This window comes from Nuphar pumila, chromosome 7 (genome assembly GCF_984573655.1).
Source record: "Nuphar pumila chromosome 7, dmNupPumi1.hap1.1, whole genome shotgun sequence".
NCBI lineage: Eukaryota > Viridiplantae > Streptophyta > Magnoliopsida > Nymphaeales > Nymphaeaceae > Nuphar > Nuphar pumila.
Genome location: NC_143255.1, coordinates 20,087,918 through 20,112,922, shown reverse-complemented (window position 1 = coordinate 20,112,922; position 25,005 = coordinate 20,087,918). Strand labels below are relative to the sequence as shown.

Below are 25,005 nucleotides of genomic sequence, written 5' to 3'. Positions count from 1 at the left end.
ATGTACTCATAATAGTTTGATGTACTCATGATATTTAGAAAGGACTGAGTTGGAACAAGAGCTCTAATGAAAGGACTGAGTTAGAACAAGAGCTCGTGGGCTCAACTTCATGATATTTAGAAATAAAACTATCATGTACTCATAATAGTTTGATGAGCTGGGTGCTTTTCACTAACCATGATGTTTGTGACTTCGTAGACCATAGTAAAAGAATGTAAAATTTGTTCATAGCTAAAGTGTTTTTCACTAAATAAAGCTTTGTTGTCACACCCAAAATATTTTGATGACCGTACAGAGGAATTATCAATGGGGTTTGTAGTAGTAGTGGAGAGATTGGGCTGTTAGGCCCGAGATTGGAGCCCACCACAAACCCCTCTATGTGGAGGCAAAGCCCCTGCTAAATCTCATAGCTCATTTTGATTTAAAGCTATATTAAATGGATGTAAGAACTTTTTCCTGAATAAGGATCTGAAAAAGGAGGTATATATGCAACATCCTGGTTTCAGTATAGATGACTTGAATAATTTAGTTTACAAATTGAAAAAAACCATCTATGAACTGAAACAAGCCTCCAACCAGTAGTGTAAAAAGTTCAATCAAGTAATTTTAAACTTTGAATTCACTGAAAACATTGTTGATCAGTGAATATACCTTAAGGATAGTGGGAATAAGTTTATAATTTTGGTTTTATATGTTGATGATATTCTTCTTACAACTAATGATTTAATAATGATATATGAGACAAAAGATTTTATTTCCTCTTATTTTGACATGAAGGACATGGGTGAGGTCACATATGTCCTTAGAATTGAGATCTGTCGTAATAGAACCAAGGGTGTCATTGACGTCTCTAAAAAATCCAAATATCTTTAATGTTTTTAAAAGATATGAGATAGAGAATTATTTTTCTAGATCGACACCCATAGTAAAAGGGGATAAATTGAGCTTAAAGGACTGTCCTCATGATGATAATGAAAAGACTCAGATGTCAAATATTTCTTATGCTTTGACGGTTGGGAGTTTACAATATCCGTAGACCTGTACACTACCAGATGCCACGTTCATTATGAGAATGCTTGGTAGATATCAGTCTAATTCATGCATTGTATACTAGAAGGCAGCAAAGAAGGTCACGTGTTATTTGAAAGGAACGAAGAACTATATGTTGTCCTACAGAAAGGTTGACTACCTGAAAGTCATTAGATACTCTGATGTAGACTTAGGAGGATGTCTCAATAGTAGAAAGTTCACTACTAGATATATCTTCCTACTTACAGGTAGTGTTGTCTCATAGAGAAGAAGAATGTAGTCGACAACTACAACTCATATCATGGAGTCAGAATTTATTGTTCTATAAGGGACTTCATCTTAGGCCATTTGGATAAAAAACTTTATTATGGGTCGTGGGATTGTGGAATCTTTTGAGAAACCACTAAAGATCTTTTATAATAATGAAGTTGTGTCCTTCTCGAATAACAATAGCTCAACCTCATGTCGACACATGGAGTTAAATTACTTTATTGTTAAAGAAAGAACTGAAAAGTAGTTAGTGTATATTAATACAATCGGTACGAAGGAAATGACTGTGGTTCCCCTTACTAAAGGGCTAGCACTGAGATTATATTCTCAACATGCAATGAGGATGGGTTTGTTTGATTCCTTATGACATATGATAATACATTATGGTTATATGTGATCACATTTATGAAACTAAATTGATTCTCTATGGTTTTGTATATTTTTAATTCTATATAAAGAATTTCTCATTTGGGTAGAGAGAATAGCAGAATAATAATATTAAAAGACCAATAAAATGGGTTAGAGACCAACTTATTCATAAATATAATTGTAACATGCTAAAGTATTGAAAATGAATAATATTATAGCGCATGAAAATATGATATTTCATACAAAGATGTTCATCTTCATGACTCATATGATTCATTCTTGTGATACCAGATAGCATGTGAACCTACATAAAAATTGAATCAAGATAATGGTAAAGAAACTCGATTATATGCTTTTTCGTGTTAATGGGTCAAGTGGGAGAATGTTGGACATTTCGGATTAGGTCCAGTCGTGAGTGACCCGGTTTGACACAAGGCACACTTAATGATGGACATTAGTGGGGAAGGGGTTACGTGAATGTGAATTCAATATGGCATGTAAAGGGTTCATATACATGAATGCCATGTATGTAACCCCCATTATATAAAGAGAAGCATGGTTGCTTGATGAGGGCAACCAAGGTGCCCTTGGTCTTGGATTTGGGTTCAGGAGTCCTACTCACCTTTGACTTGATAGCCTAAGCTCAGCGTGGGTGACAATAGGTTGAGGAGAACACTAAGCACCCTCATCAACGCTCCCTTCATCTAAGTCAACTATGGCGGCTTTCAGTATTTTCTAGTTCTCTTTGCCAGTTTATGCCAACACGTCGCTCCCATGCAAGCTCTATAATCATGAAATCATCCATCCACGACCTTGAAATGAGGAACCTGTCAAGTTTCTTTATACAAGGGTTCAATCTTCGATTATACCAAGCAAAATCCCCCCCCTCCCCGATAAATGCAAATCGACTAACTCCCATGCATTGATAAAGTTCGTAAAAAACTCATATTTCTTGTGTATGCTTGTTCTTTATTCAATTCGGAAACGCCCAGTAGGGAGTTGAAATCTCTCGCAACACACCAATCTGTCTTTAGCCAGTCACCTAAAGAGTTCAATTATTCCCAAAAAGCATGCTTCAACATAGATGTTGTTGCGCCATACACAGTGGTAATAGTAAGTACTGAAGGAACATGATGTCACCGAAAGTCAAGGTGATAGAGAAACACCCTTTGATGTCATTAGTGCATGATATACCTTCCCTCCAAGCCAAAAGTATATTGTCGGTTCAACCATTGGATGGTATATAGTCAAAAGAGCATCCCAACCAAATCGAATTCATGATAGCCTTGTCTATCTTCTTCAATTTTGTTTTTGAAATTGATATTATGTATACCTTTTGCTGCTTAAATGATGGATGCTGACATGAGGACCCTAGTTGACTATTTTCAGGAAAACTTTGGCGCATATTTAGAATTTCAAAAACGTGAGGTCCATATTTGGAATTAGGTGCAAAAGGCGAGCTCTTAAATGGATTTTTTTTTAAAAAAGGCTCCGCTTATGAGGTAGTGTTGAAATATCTAAATCTCCCATTTAAAAGTTTAAGTTAGCAGGGAAACACAAAACAAACTCAAAGCATTTTGAGTACTAAATTTCAAATTTATTTTTAAAGCAAAATGAGAGTGGTGTGGCTCTATGTTTAGAGAAGAACACTTATGCCTTTTAAGAGGGGGCAGCTACTACGTGGCTCCCCCTAGTTGGGCAGAACACTTTTATGAGTGTTTTGCCCCAAACACTAGATTTGTTGTGCTGTTAGGGAGCCTTGTGTCAGAGTTGTGTCATGGTTTCCCATCATGTTCTTTGTTACATATACACCCTTCCCACAATAGATCTATGGGTCAGAACTTGTATCTGGATTGAAATTTCTTTGTATTTGGGATTATCATTTTGTAATTTGGACTACTTGTATGAGTTGGGTTCAAGAAAGAGTAAGTGAATCCACTTCTTTTGTACTTAGTTTCATCAAAACTATAAATAGGTGAAGGCTTTTGTATTAATCAAAGCTCTACCTTGAAGAGTGCCCAATTGAGATTCTATGGGAAAAAACTATCTTAAAATTATTGGACTATAGATAGGGTCCAACCTGATGTGATTTGGTTTGACATGGGTCTATCGAGGGAAACATAGAGTTTCTATTATGGTGGGATCAATTACCATTTAGAATTTCATGGTACATATGGTAACTTCCCACATTACCCACTATTTAGAGACCATAGACATTTGATGAGAGTGTGCGATATTGGTTTCTCTCTATGGGATACAAGGGTCCTGCTCTCCTCTCAACTTCAAGGCCTGAGCTCATCGAAGGCATCGATTGGTTGAGGAGAATGCCGACAACCCACATCTACTGAAGCCGCTTTCAGATCGATAATGGTCGCTTTTGGTAAGTGTCACTCTCCTTTTATATTTTTTGGCAATATTGGGTTATGAGTCCATGCCTCTGCTGCATGTATCTTTGGTGTGGGTGCATTGGCGGACTCTGCCAGTGAGCAGGGTCACCGATTTCTAGGAACCCTCCCTCCTTATATTTTTATCATCCCTCTCTCTCCTTCATTTTTCTGATATCATCACCACGGCCACTGGTGGATGCTTGTAATTCACGACGATTGGTCGCTGGCTGCTGGGTTAAGTCGTTGATGGTGATTGTCAACAATGGGTTTGCAACAAGAGCTGAGAGGGAGGGGCGAGGGTCTTCTTATTTATTTATTTTTTGGTTGGGTTTTCTAACCACAATCAGCTTTTAAAGGACCGTAATATTGTTTGAAAAATCCGAAGTCTTTAAGTTTTTTATGAATTTCAAGAAAAAATTAAAGAAATAGACCGATGAAGTTATAAAAGTAGTCAAGTATGATAGAGGTATTGAATATTATAGTCATTTTACTGAGATGGGGCAAAAGCAAGAGTTATTAGCGTGGTTTCTAATGGAGAAAGACATTGTGCCTCAATATACCATGCTTGGTAGTTTCTACCAGAATGATGTAGCTAAAAGAAGGAATTGTAGACTTAAGAAAATGGTTAGAGCAATATTAAATCACTCGATCCTTCCCTTGACCTTGTAGGGTAAAACTCTTTGGACAACAGTGCACTATGAAACAAGGTTCCTACGAAGGCTATCGAAAAGACTCCTTATGAGTTATTGATAGGTAGAAAATCTTTCTTGTCATATATACGCATATGGAGATGCTCGACTAAAGCTAATTTATATAACCCATATATAAAAGTTTTTTATCCTAGGACGACAAATGTTTTTTTCATTGATTATCTAGAAAGATCAAAAGCTTTTAGGTTTTATTATCTATCTCATGCATCACCAATAGAGGGAGCAAATAAAACAAGATTTCTTAAAATAATTCTATTGGGGTAAATGCATCTCAAAGTTTTATATTTGAGGAATTGTAGGATTATGCTGGTTTACTTGGAAAAGGAGGAGACCTAGTTTTCTCGATCATTGTCCCTTTAGGTGATGTTAGAAAAAATTGGATCAATGATAAGCAACCCCAAGTAGAACAAATTGTTGATGAGGATACATAACAACAACAAATAGAGTGGTTTAAATTGAACCACCAGTTGTACCAGTATGGAGGTCCACGAGGATAAAAAAAATTGATATCCATTCAGACTATGTAGTGTATTTGTAAGAGCTCAATAATTAACATTTGTATAAGCCATTGAAAGTAATAGATCGACACATTGGATCAATGTCATGAAATAAGAGCTTAATTCTATGACAAAAAAACAAAGTGTTAGATGCAAAAAATGTTTTCCTTAATGGTGTTGCTATAGTTGTTGCATCCATTAAAAAATAACCTATTTACCAATTAGATACAAAAAATGTTTTCCTTAATGGTGATCTTAGCAGAGCTATACATGGATCCTCCGTCGAGATTCAATATTGAAAAAGAAAAAGAAATTAAATTAAGAAGGCATTATATGGTCTTAAACAAGCCTCAAAGGCTTGGTATTACAAATTTAGTAATATTTTGATAAGTTTAAGTTTTTGGTCTTGTTATACTGACACTGCTCTATTTATTAATAATACAAGTACACATATCATGATATTATTACTGCATGTAGATGATATGATAAGGAAGTGATAAAAAAAGAGTTCAAGTTAGGGATTTCATATGATAAATTACAAGACCTGACATTGCGTATGTAGTTCAGACAACAAGTCAATTTCAGCATGCTCCTACCACTGTTTATATGGGAGTTGTTTTGCGCATTATTAGATATATTAAAACTTCTATTTTTTGAAAACTTTTCTTGTCTATTTCTACCTCCTTAGATTTAATTGCCTATACTTATGCCGACTGAGGAAGAAATCCAAATAACTGCCACTCAACTACTATTTTTTTTTATATTTTTAAGTGAATCTTTGATTTCTTAAAGGAGCAAGAAGTAGCAGAAAGTCGTTCTCTCATCAACTAAAGTATAATACAAAGCCATGGCTATAACCATTATGGAAGTTGTATGACTAAGGAGATTGTTGGGTGACATGGGTGTTCAGAGTAAAGGAGCATCACAACTATGTTATAACAACAAAAATTTTATTTACATTGTCAACAATCAGACCTTTCACAAATGAACCAAACACATTGAGATAGATTGTCATTATGTACGCGAGGAATTCCTACACTGAACTATTGATCTTCTCTATGTTACTTTAGAATATCAATTGGCAGATTTCTTCACCAAACCTCTCGCAGCTCCTAGATTTCACTTTCTCTTAGACAAACTTTCGGTTATCCAACCGTAAGTTTGAGGAGTGTTAAAAATGTAAATATATAACTAACTTAGTAACTAGGTATTTTATTTTTTAGTTTGTTTTTGGTTTGTATTGAACTAATCAATACAAAGAGAGTCGTTGGGAGCCCAACAACTCTCTTTGTACTCCTTTCTTTTGTGTATAAATATGGGGCATAGCCGCCACTCAATGTATGATTTTTAATGTGGATTACAATAAATAAATTTATTATTTTTTCTTTTAACCCATTTAGTGGGTATTTGTGTGTAAACCCTTTTTGTGGTTCTTTTGAGTGTTCATTTCAGTATTTTTAGTAGAACGCTTTAAGTGTTCATTGTTAGTGATTTAGTGAACATCTTTGAAGGGACTCATTTTCTTATAGGCATGTCCTATAGTTTGGTGAGAAAGTTTCATATGACACAAACCGATTTGATGGATGAGGAGTTCTATGAGATTTTCTAAGTGTGATGTTCTCTAGAGACACATCTTGACTAGGTGTTTCATTTATTGAAAGGCCTTGAGAATATGTTTCAAAAGCATATGTTTGGACTCCATGCATCTGTCGGGTATAAACTTGAATATGTTGAGAAGGGTTTTCTACTAAGTGATTATTAATAGAAGATAATTCCAAAGGACCACTATTATGATTCTCAACAAGAGCATTATTATTTAAAACATCATCACAATTTACCTAATAATCATTTGATTCACAATAATCAATTTCTTTCCTTGACAAGAGATCAAAGAAGAATGCGTAATCTGTTTCTTTACTATTATCTTTATCAAATTCATTTTTATTTTTCAAGAAGGTTACATCTTTGGATATATAAAGTTTAGCATTTTTATAGTCAAAACATTGATACCCTTTTTATTGTTACCATATCCCATGAATACACATTTAATGGCCTTTGATGATAACTTATCCCTTTTGTGGAAAAGCACAAAGCAATTGCAACAAAAAATACATTGTCTTTTGAAATTGGGTGACATTTTAAACAATTTTTCAAATAGAGAAACATTTTGCTAGGATGGAAAATGCATTCTATTTATCAAGTTGATGTCAAAACAACTACAAACAACAACAACTACACCTTTATCCCAAAACAATTGGGGTCGGCAATATGAACCAAAAAAGAAAATCATTCTGGGTCTTCCACATGAATCCTTCTCCTCCAATCATTTCTATCCAATGCCATGTCCTCGATGAGGTTCAAGGCATTCATATCCTTTCCTATCATCTCCATCCAAGTTTTCCTAGGCCTACCCCAACCTCTTTTAACTAATATATTTTCCCATATCTCCATCCTTCTAACTGGAGCATCATTAGGCCTTCGTCGAATATGTTCAAACCACCATAAACGATTCACTCTCATCTTATTTTCAATGGGTGCAACGCCTATCTTCTTATGTATCTCCTCGTTCTGAATCTTATCTTTTATTGTATTTCCACACATCCATCTAAGCATACGCATCTCAGCTACACTCATTTTTTGAATATGATGTCTCTTGGAAGCCCAACATTCCATACCATATAGTAAAGTGGGCCTAATAGTCATCCTATAAAACTTTTTCTTCAAACGCAATGACATTCTACGATCGCACAACACTCCAGTTGCACTTTTTCATTTCATCCACCCAACCTTTATGCTATGATTTACATATCCATCAATTTCTCCATACTTTTGAATGATAGATCCCAAATATTTGAAACAATCGTCCACCGGTATTTCTTGCTCACTAAGCTTCACTACACTCCCATCACTACTTCGTTGCTTACTAAATCAACATTCTATATATTTTATCTTACTCTTACTCAACTTAAAATCTCTTGTTTCTAATGTCTGTCTCCATAATTCTAACTTAGCATTAACCTCAGCTCTAGACTCATCAATAAAAATAATATCATCAACAAACAACATACACCACAACACATTTTCTTGAATTGATCTCGTAAGCTCATCCATCACTATAGCAAATAGGAAAGGGCTTAAAGCAGATCCTTGATGTAACCCAACCGTTATAGGAAAATTGGTTGTCACCCCTCCACAAGTGCAGACAAAACAACTTTGACCTAAAAATTCTTAGGAACATTTTTTGAAATAAGTAGAGTTCTACCAGTTTCTATTATATGTCTTGTTTTCTTTCTGCTAACCCATTTGTTGAGGAGTTCTAGGACAAAATCTTTGGTGACAAATTTCATTTTTTTTCAAATAATCTTGAAAATCATTGGACATATATTCACCTCCCAAGTCGGATTTAAGAATTGAAATATCATTTTAAAATTGATTTTTAATCATCATATGAAATTCTTTAAAAAAAGGAGAATACATTCGATTTTAAATTAAGGAAGTAGACCCATGCATATCTTGTAAAGTCATCAATAAAAATAACATAATATGAGTAACCACCCTTTGATATGACCGGAGAGGGTCTCCACACAGCTGAGTGCACCAACTCAAAAAGTTGCTTTGAAACAAAGGTTCTATGAGGAAACAATATAGATTTCATTTTTCAAAAAATACAATCTTTATAAGTAATTTAGTTTTCATTTTAATAAGTCTCCAAAAAAGGGAAAAAATATATCTTTGAAATGCTAGGATGTCAAAGTCTCTTATGTCAAATTTCACTATTCTTTTCTTGAACATAATTACAAAATGACTTAGAAGGAATAAACAAAAAATCTATGTAGTAAAGATCTCTCCTATGGCCTTTCCTAATTCGCTTTTTAGACCAGAGATCCTACATGGGGCAACCTTTCGATGAGAAAGAGATTTCACCTCCATGATCGGCTATTTGAGAAATCAAAAAAAGGTTTAAGTTAAGTTTGAGAACTATTCTAACTTTTGAAACAAAGAAATTTTGAGGAGTTTTTTAGTCTAAAGTTTCAATACTTTTAGTTTTTAAAGAAGTCCCATCGGCAGTTGAAACATTGGATAATTTTGGGTTGGTGCATATATCGAAAATAGAGTTCTCATGAGGGGTCATATGAAAAGAGGCTATCGAGTCAATGATCCAAGAACACATACTTGGAGGAGAGGAAGAAGCAATGGTGACACTTGATGTAGATAAGGATTTGAAAAATTATTGAAGTGCCTCCATTAGTTGAGAGAGAGAGAGAAAGAGTTTTTAAGGTCTCCTCCTTTTTTGCTCGTCTCATCCATCTTGAGTGTGAATTCCCTAATGAAAATCACTTTGTTCTTGTAAGTACCAATGAGTTTTAGACAAACCGGTCGGATGTGTCTCAACTTATTGCAAAAGTGACAAATAACAATTTTTCTTTCACTATAGCTATTTTGTCTCCCATAATGTGGAGGTTTGTAGGTCTTCACATTGTTGCTGGGTCTAGAAACCACCAACACTTCATCTTCAATTCTTGTCATGCCAAGATGAGTTTCTTCTTCACAAACTTTGGCAATGGCATCCTCAAAAGGTAAAGGTAGGGATCTATGAACACTATAAGAAAAACGTGAATTAGCGCCAAAAATTTGCGATGAAATTTTTCTGTCACAAATTTGCGATGGATTAGCTAGAGAAAACCAGCCGTCGCTAAAATTGGAATTAAAAGAAGGAATAACGATGAAAAAAATTACATCACAAAATCCGCCGCTAATTAGCGACAGACAAATTTTGTCATAAATTATGTCATAAATTATATCATAAATTACGTCATAAATTAGCGAAGAATGAGCAACAGAAATTTTTTATCGCTATTGAGACGCTGAGTAGCGACTGATTTTGCCAGGGAAAAATTCCATCACAAATCCATCGCTCATTTTCGATAAAAACTGATGCATAAGGGCGCAAAAATTTCCCTCCCTTTCTCTCTCTCTCTCTGATTAACCCCAAATCGGCTTCCCGACTGCCGCCGTGATGCCTCCTCCCCTTCCCCATCCCCAGCCGGCAGGAGCCGGGTGCTATCGCCGTAACCACCACAGCCTCTTTCCCTTCTTCTCCTCCCTCTTCTCTTTTTCCTTTCCCCGTATGTGGCCTCGCCGGAGCAGCGCCGAAAGATACAGAGGGGAAAGGGCGGTGAGCTCCGGGACCATCCGATGGAGCCGAACGTGAGCGTCGAGGGCAGGTGCATGATCCGGGTGGCGGTGCTGCCAATCGGCCCTGTCCCGCGGGTGCGGCTTCGGGACTACGCGGCGATGCTGGCACGCCACCAGCGGGTGGAGCTCTCTGCCATCAGCTCCTTCTACACGGAGCACCAGAAGAGCCCCTTCGCCCACCAGCCCTGGGACTCCGGCAGCCTTCGCTTTCGCTTGCTCCTCGGCGGCTCCCCGCCCTCCCCCTGGGACGACTTCCAGTCCTCCCGCAAGGTCCTCGCCGTCATCGGCCTCTGCCACCTCCCTTCCCTCCCCGACTTCGACGTCGTCGCCGACCTGTTCACCACTGCCGCCCGCCCCCATGCCTCCTCCTCCCTCGACCAGCGCTGCTTCGCCTTCTGCCCCCAACGACTCCCAGGTTCCTCTCTCTCTCTCTCCCTTATTTTTTTTGCGAGATCGAGGGATTTCGTGAATTAGGGAATGTTTGCGATCTGTGGAAATGCAAAGAGGTTTTTAATCGGTTTTGGAGGTAAATTGTGTGATCTGGAGAAATACCGTGAGGTTTTCAAATCGGTTTTGGAGGTAAATTGCAGGTTTTCGAATCGGTTTCAGAGGTAAATTGAAGGTTTTCGAATCGATGTCGAAGGTTTTCGAATTTGTTTCCGAGATAAATTGTGTGATCTGGAGAATTGCTGCAAGGTTGTCAAACCGGCTTTGGAGGTAAATTGTGTGTTTTCGTTCTGCGAGGATCTTTGCCAACAGGAGAAATTTGCCGAGTGATTTGCGCGATGTAATTAGGAGGATTCATAACGTCTGTTGTGTTACTTCACGATGTTATTGCTTTCTTGTTATTCGTTTCTTCCACATTAGGAGAAATCTTTCTTTTAGAGAATTCAGAGAACCACGAATTCAGAATCCTATAAGTGATCTGGTTTCAGTGTTTCATTCTGTGCCTTTCATTAAAAATTATGTTAAGCGGAAGGAGGAGTAGAGCAATAGAAACACTTTTCCTTTTCCTTTGAGTTTTTATAAGAGGGAAGACTAGAACAATGTGATTGACTACCTTTGAGTTTTTATGACTTCTGTTAATCTTCTTAGTGAAAAATTTCTTGCATATTGTACTTTCTCAACGCCTCTTATGCGTTCTACTGTTCAACTCAATTGCTTATGCATTGTACCTCAAAATGCAATATCTCAGCTTATGCACAAGTAGGTGCATCCCGAATTCGGACACCTTCTTATATAAAGTTTCTTTTGAACATTGCTTGAGATGACTATAAAGGTGTCTCAGGTCTAACTCTAGAAATGCTTTTGACTTTCTTTTTTTTATCAAAAGTTCAACAAAAAGTTAACCTTAATCCTTCTCACAGCTCTCATTCACCCTTCTCTTGTGACAGTTAGAAGATGGTAGTAAAAGGGGAGGCGGCATAGTATTGTTCCCACCTTCTGATCGACACACTCAGGAGTTTCATTTGCAAACGATGATGCAAGATATTGCTGCCTTGTTATTGATGGAATTCGAGAAATGGGTTCTTCGTGGAGAATCTGCTGGAACTATTGTCAAGACACCTCTGGATTCTCAAGCTAGCCTTATCTCAGAGGAGGTCTGTTTCTTGGTGATTTTTGGCACCTCTCTCCCTGAACTGACTGCCTAAAGGGTTTGTCTTTTCTTTCTTGTTTATTTAGGCAACAACAAGGTTGATGGAGTCCATAACCACTGGGGTCTAAACTCAATTGATTGACTTGACAAAATTCAGTTTTTTTGTGTCATGAACTTATGAATCTACTTTTCCCCTGAAAAGTTTTTGTCCAGATTGGCAATGTAATCATCCTCTCTTGGAATGACTGAAGGTGATAAAGGCTAAGAAAAGGCTGGTGTTGTGGAGGGAACTGTCTGCGCTTTGTTGGTAGTGTTCTCTTTCTATGTATAAAGCACTTGTCTTGGACATTTCCTTATATTTGACCAACCTTTTTTTACTTCAAAGTTTAATTGTGTCCAGCTTGAGCCTTGCCTGGTAGGCTGATGTTGCTTTTGGTATATAGATAGATCGGATGGGCCAAAAAGATCAAATTCTGGAGGATAAGGTGAAATACCGTTATTATGATGTGATCCAACTCTACCAAAGATCTTTTATACAAGACAATGCTCAAAGGTCCATTTCAAATGACCCTTTCTCTAAAGAACATCTTGGTTTATGATGGTCATTTTCCGTGTTGCATTTTTACTGTCACACATGCTATATATATATATATATATATATATATATATATATATATATATATATAAACTGAACATATTAGGCTCACTTTTCTCATTCTGGCCCGTTAGGCCCCATAGTTTGTCACTTTCAAGGATTCACAGGGTGCTGAGACTACACTGCTCCTTTTGGTATATTTGCTTTCCCTGTGCTCGTGTTGTTCTTGAAATATATTTTCTTTAGTCCATGAATTGCCATCTCATGAGATGGTAGCTGTTACTTAAATTAAAGGTATAACCAGCCATTATCTTCAACATGTTGAGTATATCTTCTATTACTTATCATGTATTGTTTGCTTTTCTTGTTTTTCCATGAAGGCAGGTTTTTACTGATTGTATTTTTAGTGAAGTTTATTTACTGTGCTTTCATGCAAATCAGTCTACACTTATTATTTTTAGGAGTGTTATTCTCGATCTCTCCTTCCTACTTCCTTTCATCTTTTTGCCAACGGCTTGAACTTATGATATTCTTTCCAGCATTACTTTAAGCTTTGAAGGGCACTCCCAGTTGGTTGGTTCTGGAAACACATGCATCTGAAAGCTTATTTCTTTGTCCTTTTCTTTACTCTGATTAGTATCCTAAAGTCTTACATTTTATGCTTGAGTTTTTGTCTTTTGAAAGCTTCTCTGTTGATGCATTTCTACAGCACCTCTAACAACTCCCCTTGCTGGATTGGCTCGGTCATCATCTTGGTTCGACATGAAGGCTGGTAGAATCTTGTCAGATGTCTCTTTAAGTTATTAATGCAGCCCTTTTGAGCTTCTAGGTCTGTCATTTGATTTGAAAGCTTGTTAGGATATAGACTAGTACAAGCACCTCTAGAATATTCAGACATTGTAGATACAAGTTCAAGCTTATTTATTTTTCATCAGGTCATTTTTCTTTTCAGGAGAAACTATACCGTTTGCGTATGAAAGCCTGTATAAAGCACTTGTACAACTTTCTGAATTTGAGAAATGTGCAAACTTAAGAGTCATCGAGTCAGAAGTACTGAAGGGATTGATTTTGGAGGATATCAAACAAGCAGGCGAGTGTTTAAAACTTTAAGATGGTTGTGCAAAACTTCAAGATGCTTGGCTTTATGAGACATGCACATTGGCTTTACAACTTGTTGTAGATCTCTTTGTTAAGTTTTACAACTCTGTTAACCCTTTGCTCAACAAACTGCTAATGCTGCTGATAAGTTTCATAAAATGACCTCATCAAAGCCTTGCTGGCATTGGTATTGCAACTTTTGTTCATCTTATGAGCCATGCAAGCGGTTTATTTTCCGAGGATAAGTGGCTAGAAGTGGTTTTATCACTGAAAGAGGTAACTACTGCCACTCTTCCTGATTTCTCAAGGGTTCTAAATAAAATGAACAATATGCATGTGATTAGTAGCTCTGAAGTCTCTTCCAGCAAACAGGGTGAGTTTTCTGGATCAGCCATGCTTGATGATGAAATGGAGAAATGAAGCGAGCAAAGCCTGTATCTTGCCATTAGCGATGTCAAGTGTTGGACTGTTGTTCAACTTCTACTTATTCAGGTATGCTCCTCCCACCCCCGCAATGTTTCACGTGTTATTTCCATTTGGATATTTGAGCATCATATTCATCAGGTTAATATTGGTATTAATTCGATGTCTGTGTTACCTGTCTTGTAGAGAGGTTTTGTTTCTCTCTCCCTCTCTCTTCTTTCATTGTTGATTTTTCAAGTGTTATGAAAGATCTCATTTGCCATGCTCTTAACAAAAATATTGTATACAATGACGAAACATCTTTACTGATTTTGATATCTATGAACCTTGTCTACATTTAATTACCCATTTTATTGTATTTTATTATGCATTTTCTCTCACTACAAGAAAAATGCTAATTAGCGACGGACATTTGCGACAAATTTTTTCTGTCACAAATTTGCGACGGATTAGCGAGATAAAACTATCCGTCGTTAACATTCAAAATACTTGCAAAATTAGCGATGGCAATAACTCCCTCGCTAATTCTGTCGCTAATGAGCGACGAATTAGCGACAAAAATTTTCAGTCACCGAACACTACAAGAAAAATGCTAATTAGCGAAGGAATTATTTTGTAGCTAATCTGTCGCTAATTAGCGACGAAATTAGTGAGGGAATTTTTCCGTCGCTAATCCATCGCTAATTAGCGACAGAAAAATTCTGTCGCTACTTTTTTATTCAAACTGTCCCATCTAAGGTGCACAATTTTTCCTCTCTCCTCGTTCAAAATTTAAACTGACTACTTCGTGGAGGGCCTCCTTGACTTTTTGAACGAGGATGATTTTGTGGCGGAGGAACGCGAGGAAGAAGAGGAGTCAGAGTCGCCCACCGACGCTGGAGGACCAGGCCGGCTCGACCTCTCCGGTCTGGTAAGTGGTTTTCTTTTTCGAGCGTGGCTTTCCGTTCCCGGCCTAACGATTCTGTTGGGGGTTATGGTTTCAGGTCGACGGACAAGCGAGGGAACCAGGTCGGGAGCCGGGCCGCTCGGGTGCAATGCATGTGTGGTGTGGTATAAGTCTGGTCTATTGCTGTCGAAACACCGCCCGACATGGAGCAATTTTTTATTTTTTTTTTTAAATTTAGCGACGAATATTATCCGTCGCTAATTTAAAATAGCGATGGACTCGCGATGGATATTATCCGTCGCTAATTTAAAATAGCGACGAACTCACGACAGATCATGTTCGTTGCTAATCCATCACAAATTAGCGATGAAAATAGTGACGGATTAGTTCTGTCATTAATTAGCGACTAGGATTATGCGACGGACGTTATCCATCATTAATCCGTCGCCAATCCATCGCTAAACTGTTTAGCGACAGATTAGAGATGGATTAGCGACGGATAGCGTCTGTCGCTAATCCACGTTTTTCTTATCGCTAATCCACGTTTTTCTTGTAGTGTCTTTTAATGCTGTAGCTTGGATCTCTTCTCAGATTTGAGACAAATAGAGGTCTCATACTTGTTGCAACTTAGGATTCGAGCCGAGCAGGAATCCCTCATGAGGACCCACTCATTTTAACATAGGTCCAACTTATGAGTTGTGGAGCCTGATTTAGAGTTTTTGCCTTTGTAGTAAGGGGGGTTCGGGGGCTCCCCTCAGCGCGCGTCCCGCTATCTTATGGATTAAACCTGATTTTTTACTAGCAGCTTAGTTAAAACTGCGTAGAAAACCCTTAAATTTTGGTCAAATGAGGACTTTGACCCTCATTTGACTAAAAAATTCAAGGCGTATACGCCTCGGGTTGAGGCGCGCCTCACCTCGAGGTGTGCGCCTCAAGGCGCATGAGACACACACCTCAGGGCTCTTTTTTTTTTTAAATTTGGCGACGGATTAGCGATGGATAATATCCATCGCTAATATTCAGCGATGAATTTTCGATGTTTTACGATGGATTATATTCCGTTGCTATTGTAGCGACGGACATGATCCATCGCTAATTAGCGACAGATAAATTCTGTCGTATTTTAGCGACCAAAATTATGCGACGGATGCTTTTCGTCGCTAATTCATCGCTAAACACGTTAGCGACTGATTAGCGGCGGATAGCGTCCGTAGCTAATACACAATTTTCTTGTAGTGGAAGAAGTGAAGATATCACTTGTTTAAATTCGAGGCTAAGTCCATATAAAAATTAATTTTTTTTTTCTATTTATTCTCTTTTCAGCTCCACGTCTTCACTAGCAACCCACTTGGGTTCAACAAGTGCCAACTCATCCTATAGAAGGGTTAGTGCACTAAAATAATTACGGATACTCATATCTCTTTGTTGGCACACATTTTAATGTCAACACTGTTCATAAATCATGCAAGGATCTTGACATGGTTACTCTCCCAATCTTTTATTTTGGCTTGATAGTCGCAAATGACTTTAGCACGATCATCTACTTCAAGAGCCTTCTCTTGATCTCCTACTTTTGTCAGCACAAGTTGAGGTTTGGGAATAGTGTTCATCTGATATCCCCAAAGCTTTTTTCTTTTAAGTTTGTTCCCCATGGCAGAGGCTCACATCATGTAGTTTGATCCATTTAATTTGAAAGATAGATCAATTTTGGAATCGTGCTCCATGAAAATTATTTAAAGATGGTGAAAAGATGTAGAATAAATATGTCCTCTTGAGAACCACAATCACCACGATCACACGATCGCACAATCACTTTCCCACGAATACAATCACGTGATGGTCACACTTTCAAGGTCCAAGAGCACTATGACTCTAATACCATGTAATAAAATATATGGAAATACAAAAAAAGAGCCTCCAAGGGCTTACAAGATCATAAACACGAAATGCTTATGCAAGTCTTCTATGGGACAACACAGGAGCCAACAATGGCTACAACAAAAGGTAAAAAAATAGATCTTTATTGAACAAATTCTTGAGTAAAAGCATTAACAAAATAAGGGATAAGTGGTCCCTTTATATACACATTAAAGAAGGAGAGAGAGCTCGCAAAGGAGTCGTTGGGAGCTCTTAATGCTCGTAAATATGACCATTGGGCTCCTAATGACTCTATGGACTAAAAAGACCGTAGTGCCCCTTTCCCTTTTACATAAAGACAAACAAAAAAAACAAAATATATAAAATTGTCCCTACTGGACTGTACTTATTTCAAATGACAAAAATGCTCTTGATGGACGATGCAATTTACATAAACATAAACATAAATATATATATATATATATATATATATATATATATATATGACTACATAGATACATATTTTAACAAATGATTTCCTTCTATCCGAATAAAGCACCAACTCTTTTAAAACCTTTGTTTCTATCGCTGATGGTATATCTTTAGATATCAAAGGTATAAGAAACCTTGATAAAGTTTTAAGCAAATCAAAAGAATTTTTTGTTCCAAAAATTAGAGTTATTTCAAAACTTTATTTAAACCTCTTTTTTTGGTTTCTCAAATATCCGACTATGGTTATAGTGTTTTTTTTTTACTTATGGATTGCTCTGTGCAGGATCTTCGGTCTAAGAAGCTTATTGGGCAAGGTTGTAGGAGAGGAGACCTCTTATATGGTTTTTTTGTCTTTACCTTCCAAATCATTTTGTAATCATATTCGATCTAAGGATGTTATTATTCGGCACAAAAGACTTGGTCATCCAAGTGAATCTAAATTATATCTTTCCTTTCTTGAAAAATTTTGTAATGAAAAAGAATTTACTTGTAATGATTGTATTCTTGAAAAAATGCATTCTTATCATTTTCCTAATAGTAACTTTGTTTCTAAAAAAACTTCAAGCTGGTGCATTCGGATGTATAGGGACCAGCGCCGGTCATGTCAAAGGGAGGATATTCTTACTATATTATCTTTGTTGATGATTATACTAGGTATACTTATATATGCTTTCTTGGGTTCAAATCTGATGTTTTTTCATCTTTAAAGAATTTAATGTTCTTGTCAAAAATCATTTTCTAACTAATCTATCTATTTTTAGATCAGATTCGAGTAGTGAATATATGTTAACCAAATTTCAAAATTATTTTAAACAAAATGCAGTTATTCACCAAAAATATTGCCCAAAAACTCCTCAACAAAATGGTCTTGCAAAAAGGAAGCATAGGCACATTGTTGAAACATAACTAGAACCCTTCTCATTTACAAAAATATTCCAAAATCGTTTTGGGCCGAAGCTACTCTTATCGCTATATGTCTTATCAATAGAATTCCTTCTTCTCTTAAAAATATTTCTCCTTTTGAAAAATTGCTCAAAATATCTTCAAATTTGAAAAGATTAAGAGTTTTTTGTTGCAAATGTTTTGTTCTTTTTCAAGAAAAAGATAAACTTTCACCAAAAGCTCTTGAATGTGCTTTCATGGGCTATGTTGAAAATAAAAAAAAGATAAGATGTTATGATTTTAAGAATATCAAGTTATACATTTCAAGAAATGTGACATTTCTAGAAGATCAAAATGGTTTTGAACAAAGTGAACCTAAGGAGGAAGTTGATTACTCTTTTCTTTTTGACTTGTTACCTAGAAATAATTCTAATGAATTAATTAATTGTAATGACATTGAATGCGGTGTTGAGAGTGTGATTCTTGATTTTGATAAGGATAACTCCCTTAATGGGAACTTCAATGAAGTCTGTGTGAACTCTGATGAAGTTTCTGTGTATACCTGGCATTAAAGGGAAGGACATCAAAATGCTTTTGAAAACTATTCACAAAATCTTTCTTTAGAAGAACATCTAGTGGAACCATTATGTAGAAAAACTCCTAGGACATCTAGGCCTTCTCAAAGGTTTGTGTCCTACAAATCTTTTTCCCCAAGATATAGGGCTTGTTTGATGATGCTCCATGCTTTTCATGAATCCTCTAATTTTCATGAAGTCAAACATCATTCACATTGGGTAGATGTTATGAAGTTAGAACTAAATGCTCTTAGCAAAGCCAACACATAAAAAGAAGTAAGTCTACCTTGAGAAAAAAAGCCTATTGAGTGTCGATGAGTTCATAAAGTGAAGACCAAAATTGATGGTTCTTTAGAAAAATATAAAGCTAGGTTAGTTGCAAAGAGATATTCGCAAAAGTCTGATAATAATTATGAAGAAACTTTTGTTTCTATTGCTAGGATGACTAGTGTAAAGACTTTAATTGTTTTAGCATTCATTAAACATTGGCTTATTTATCAATTAGATGTCAAGAATACTTTTCTCAATAATGATGTTTGTGAAGAAGTCTATATGGATCCTTCGCCTGGGTTTGACATTAAAAAAAAAAGTTCTTAAACTTAAAAGGGCTCTTTATGGTCTAAGCAATCTCCAAAGGCTTGCTATGACAGTTTTAGTAAAATTGTTATTGATAGTGGATTTATTTTTTGTTATACTAACACAACTCTTTTTGTTAGAAATGTAGAAACAATATGTAACTATTTTGTTGTTATACTTGCACAAATTTTTTTGTTGGAAATGCAAGAAACACTAGAAGTGATAAAAAAGGCATTGAAACAATTAAAAATATCTTAAAAGAAATTTTAATATGACTGACCTTAGATTTCTAAGGTATTTTTTAGGCATTGAAGTTGCATATTCTCCTAAAGGGTATATGCTCTTCTAAATGAAACTTGCATCATATATAATTGCTAAATCTGAACTAACTGATGAAAAAAAGGATGGATACTCTAGACGTGATCAATGTAAAGATGAGAGCCAATTATGGAACGTCTTTAGAGGATCCTACTCCTTATTATCAGTTGATTGTGTCTCTTACATATTTATCTATCACCAGGCCAGATATAGCGCATGTGGTTTACACTGCAAGTCAATTTCAACACATTCCTAGCACTGCTCACATAGCAACAATCATGTGTATTGTCAAATATTTAAAGGAGATAGTGATCCCAATTTGAACAAAAAGTTTATGAAATTTCTGGTCCGGTAGAGAAACTTCAGTGATTGGATTTTGGTAAAGAATGTGTTCCGATACATCCGGCAGTCCCTACACAGTTGAGTGATTAAGTGACCCGTGTTATGGCTTGAGCCCATTAAACTAGCTCAAACCATAGGAATGCATCTGATCAAAGGAGTTCACTGTCTGTCCAAGATAGTGCACCAAAGTATATAAGTGGCACTATGAAACATGGTTCCATGGGCAACTCAATATGATCACGTGAACAACAATAAACGTGGCATTAATTATGTAAAACGATTTACAACATGGTGAATAAACTAATTATAAATGCTTTAAATTATGAATGAACTGTATTAAGGTTTACCATGTAGCATCCAAGATAAGCTACACAGATTAAAAAACAGTCAAACCGCACAAATAGGAAGCTTCTAATTGAAGAGGAAATTTGGTGAACATATTTTCTACATCTGCTAGTAATCAATCATATATAAGCTGTTTATCTGAAAAGTATTCATCTGCCAACATTGGTTATGGGGCCCTTAAACCAGTATCTTGCATTAAGAATCCAGGATGACACCGTAAGGAAGAAAAGGCCACCAACAGCAACTGGTGTATAATTCAAAGTATCCTTAGTAATTGGGTATGCGACTGGGAGTGAGAAGAGAATGGTAATGGTGGCAACCCAGAGGACTGCAATCCACCCTATTAAGATGCTGTACCTGCCCAAGCTGAAGGGGCCTGGAACAAATGATTTTTGAGCTATTGTGACTCGGAAAAGAGTTGGAAGTGCATAAGCAATATAGAGCCCAATAGTTGCAATTGACACCATTGCCTGGAACGCAACAAGGCTTCCTAGAGACTGCAAACATAAACAGAGAAAAATTCAGTTATTATCCATGCTTGAAGTTTCCAATTTAGACAGATTCAAATGAAACCTGAGTTGATGTTCGATCCTACTATTTCAAACGGCTTTTACAACTCAAGTGCCTGGTTTGTGATCAGGTACATACAACCAAACATGAATCTGATCGAGTTTCCATAGAAAGTGGAACTCCAAACTTATGCAATGAGTTGGGTACTACGTACACTCAAATGAAACTTTAGTTGGTATCCAATCCTTACATTTCAATTTTCAACCGTGCTTTTTGAATCAAGTGCTCTGTCTGTTATCATTCAAATCACAGAATTAAACATGAAACCATTTCCATAGAAACATGGAACTCCAAACTTGTATACCAAATTGGTTGCTAAACAGGAGATTTTATAATTCATAATAGGTCTGGTTCTAATATGTGTGTTTTTCTTCTTTAGGCAAAAACACCATATACAACGTGGACTAGCCTATTGTGGAACTATGTTACAGACAAAAATATTTACCGTCAAGGCCATGCAAAATGAAATAAAAACTGAAAGCCAAACAGCATTTATTGGAACCTCCTGCTTGTTTACTTTATGCCACAATGATGAGAACGGCATAGCTCCATCTCTTGAGAAGGCATATGCCATCCTGTATACAGCCCATAGGAGCACAATGAATACAAGTTAAAAGAATAATTGCAGAAAGAATTCAATATTTTCAGTGGAAACTTTTTAGGTCCCTCAAAAATCAATATATATACAGATGCATGTAAACTTGAAGATTGAATCTAATATTATAAAGTTTACCTAGAATTGCTTGTCACTGAACTCATGCCACAAAAGAAGATGGCAATTGCAACCACTACGAGGCAAATGATACCTCCAACTCCATTGCCATATCTATTCTTGAAAGCCAAGTAGAAAACCTCGGCAATAGCATAACCACCAGCATCATTTTCACTGCTTAAAACGTATGGGATGTTGGTAACAGCAAATGTGATGCCAAGCAAGTACATCCATCCAACAATGATGGATATCCCAATAGAAATAATTATTCCTTTTGGTCCATTCTTATCTGCATGCTTAGTCTCCTCTGTCTGCAACAAATAAGTGGAAAACTTAAAAGTGCTCTTTTTTGTTTTTGGTAGATAAGACCACAGATTCACTAAACAGAAACAGAATCGTTGCAGCATGCTAGAATATGATGAATGCAATTCTCACCATATGAGCTGATGCATCATAACCAGTGAAGGTATACTGACTCATAAGAAGTCCAAGTACAAATATGTACAATTTGTTTTGGATCCCAACATCATTTTCTGTATTAAAATGTGTAAAAACAAACTCAAGGCTTGCCTTCTCAGTTGCAACTGCAGGTATGAGAACCATAAGGACAAAGACACCTGGAAAAGCTCGTCAGTTTGATGGAACTGTCCTTAACATCAGTTAGAAGCATCAAGACTATCATTGTTCTTCGTTTCTTACCTACAACATTCCATGCAGCTGCAATCTGTCCAAAAAGTGAGAGCCAACTAATGGGAAGACTATTCAAAATGGTATGTAAAAGAAGAATCCCCCCATGGAAGCAAATGACAACATATTTAGAGGCCTTGTATCCACCACCGGTACTGAGTAGGATGATTACTTGAAGCAATTGTGCAAGTGAAAAATCAACACTGGCAGTGACTGCCCACTAAAAATAAAAGTATGGATTAGAAGCTCCATTGCCGGTGAAACTAGAACGAGATAAGAGGGTGCATCACAGAAGAAAGAATTACCTGACCAACAATGTTGATCCTGAAGATAATCCACATAATGCCAATCAAGAAAATCCAGCCATCCAGAAGTGAGAATATTTTAGATTAATGAAGATAGAACTGTGAATAATAAACTCAATTATTTGCTAAATAACTAGATAATTTTTGCAGTAGACCATGTTAAATTGATTATTTTCCCCTTGTTCTTAAACAGAATTAAAAGTTGTATACTAGTAAGACAATGCAATTCATTTAGGTAATAAACAGATACAGCTACTCCAATAGCTATCACTTAAGGATGCACTTGCAAGGATATGAAGGCGAGAAAGTGAGCCTTGATCAATAAATAAATCCCCGTCAGGTCTGCAAACAGAATTAAACACGGAGGATACATTGTTTGTTTAAACTTGCATCATTAATGTTTTTTTCCGGTTAGTTCCATTATCACAAAGCTGCTCCAAAATTGGCTTGGTTCCAAGATGTAGAATCCATATTGAACCATCACTAAGCAGAGTTACTAGGATGGGATCTCTTTCCTGGGCATGGCATGAAGTACATGTATCTTTGCCGATTAATCAACTTGTAAACGCAAGGGTGGATCCTGAAGAAATACCATTTCCTCATGAATTTATCAAATCGGGATATTTTGACTCGAGTTATATTTCAAAATAATTGAGTAGCTACAAAAGAAACATTTTGATCAAGGCCTTTAGTTTATGGGCAAACATTGGACACATAAACCAGAAAAAAAGTGTAGTTGGACCTCATTTCATCGAAATGCCAGATGAAATCTTAAAGGACGTTTGCAAGACAAATGAAAAATCTAGGTTTAACCCCAAGGGGTTTGACGTAGTGGGAGGGGGGGCTTGGCCACTAGACGAGTGGTCAGGGTTCCATTTCCATGGGTATCAGTCCCTTGCATATAAGAAAAGGCAAAGGCATTATGTCCCTTGCTTATTCCGAAGCAAGGCGACTCCCTGGGGGCAAGAGGTGTGCAGGTTTACAGTGCCGGAAAGCGTCCGGAAGTACGGGAGATGTAGCCAGCACGACTAGGTCTCTGATCTTGGTGGTTTCCCATTCCTCATTGAAAAAAACCCAGGTTTTAACTAAAAACCTAGCTTGGTTTGTCAACAACCAGCTTTCGGAAACTGTTTGGATGACTAAAAACCTAGACCTAAAATCTAGATTTTTGGTCACCAAAAACGTAGAAGAATAGAAAAAAAGGAAAAATGTGACTGGCCATTTTCCGGCCAGCCACATGCGGGAAAATGGTTGGTCTGGTGGTGCTCGACAAAGGCATCACTGGCTCGGTTGGTGGCTAGGCAAAAGATGGTCAACCAACCCCAAAAAAGTTAAAATGTTAAAACAAAGAAATACCAGTCAACCATTTTCCAGCTAGCCAATAGCTGAAAAATGGTCAAGCTAGTGCCACTGGCCAAAAAAGGTTAGCCAGCTTTGAAAATGAAGAAAATATAAAAAGAAGTTTTCCAACCATTTTCCAATTAGTGTCTGGCTAAGAATGGTTGAATTACAGGAGGGCATGTCGGGTGTTGATCAAAATTGTAATTTGGAAACTTGTATATTCCATCAAGAAGAAAAGGTTTTTGAAGCTACACTTTCTATTTCAGAAAATCACCCAAAGTGACAAAATATCGTCGGCGATTTGAATAGACTACCACACATTTCAAGATTCAAAGAGCTAAGAGACCATGTGAAGGTTATTCCTGAAGCTTACCAACCAGTCAACCATGAAGCAAAGGGTGCCCATTCTTTCCCAGAGAGCCTAGCACTCCAATAGTAGAGCCCCCCAGAAGTCGGATAAGCAGAGCAGATTTCAGCCATCGACAGACCAACAAACATGGTGAAGAATCCAGCAACCAACCACCCATATGTAGTAGCAACAGGGCCACCAAAAGTGAGCCCAGTGTTGTAAAGAGTGGTTACCCCAGTAAGAATTGATATAATGGAAAAAGAAAAAGAAAAGTTGGAGATCACCCTGCAATTAAACAAACCCATCACCATCATCAAACATCAACAAATGAGAAAGGAAAAAAAAAAACTTCTGGTCTTTCACACAACAAATCTAAAAAACAGAATGTATATAATGTCATTACGATAGATCACGCTTCAGCTCCTGCTTGTAACCAAGCTCAAGCAGCCTTGATTCCCCTGGATCAGTGACAGCATTCCCTGCATCAACCATTCCATCACTGCCATCTTTTACCTTCCCAGCCATCTTGGTACAGAAAGAATACTCCCCACAATCTAATAACAGAGTCTCAAAAGATCTTCATGCACAATGCGTGAA

General features: G+C 36.9%; 2 protein-coding genes across 6 annotated transcripts; one reads left to right on the top strand and one right to left on the bottom strand.

The window, feature by feature from the left end:
* Positions 1-10,223: 10,223 nt before the first annotated feature.
* LOC149831426 (trafficking protein particle complex II-specific subunit 120 homolog) lies at positions 10,224-22,465 on the top strand. 5 transcript variants are annotated; one of them, XM_090012063.1, is made up of 8 exons: positions 10,224-10,873; positions 11,853-12,059; positions 12,258-12,362; positions 12,499-12,608; positions 13,360-13,422; positions 13,603-14,240; positions 22,089-22,192; positions 22,305-22,465. In XM_090012063.1, the coding sequence occupies exons 1-2, from the start codon at positions 10,459-10,461 to the stop codon at positions 11,864-11,866; spliced, it is 429 nt and encodes a 142-aa protein (XP_089868189.1). In that variant the 5' UTR covers positions 10,224-10,458; the 3' UTR covers positions 11,867-12,059; positions 12,258-12,362; positions 12,499-12,608; positions 13,360-13,422; positions 13,603-14,240; positions 22,089-22,192; positions 22,305-22,465. The 5 variants fall into 5 exon arrangements, with proteins under 5 accessions (XP_089868189.1, XP_089868190.1, XP_089868191.1 ...); XM_090012064.1 differs by having other exon boundaries at positions 13,360-14,024; positions 14,114-14,240; XM_090012065.1 differs by having other exon boundaries at positions 13,360-14,240; positions 22,094-22,192.
* LOC149831425 (amino-acid permease BAT1 homolog) lies at positions 20,594-24,663 on the bottom strand. The gene is made up of 7 exons (XM_090013015.1): positions 24,433-24,663; positions 22,719-22,737; positions 22,426-22,633; positions 22,162-22,343; positions 21,748-22,037; positions 21,460-21,589; positions 20,594-20,941 (listed from the first exon to the last, which is right to left on the bottom strand). The coding sequence occupies exons 1-7, from the start codon at positions 24,555-24,557 to the stop codon at positions 20,594-20,596; spliced, it is 1,302 nt and encodes a 433-aa protein (XP_089869141.1). The 5' UTR covers positions 24,558-24,663.
* Positions 24,664-25,005: the final 342 nt, after the last annotated feature.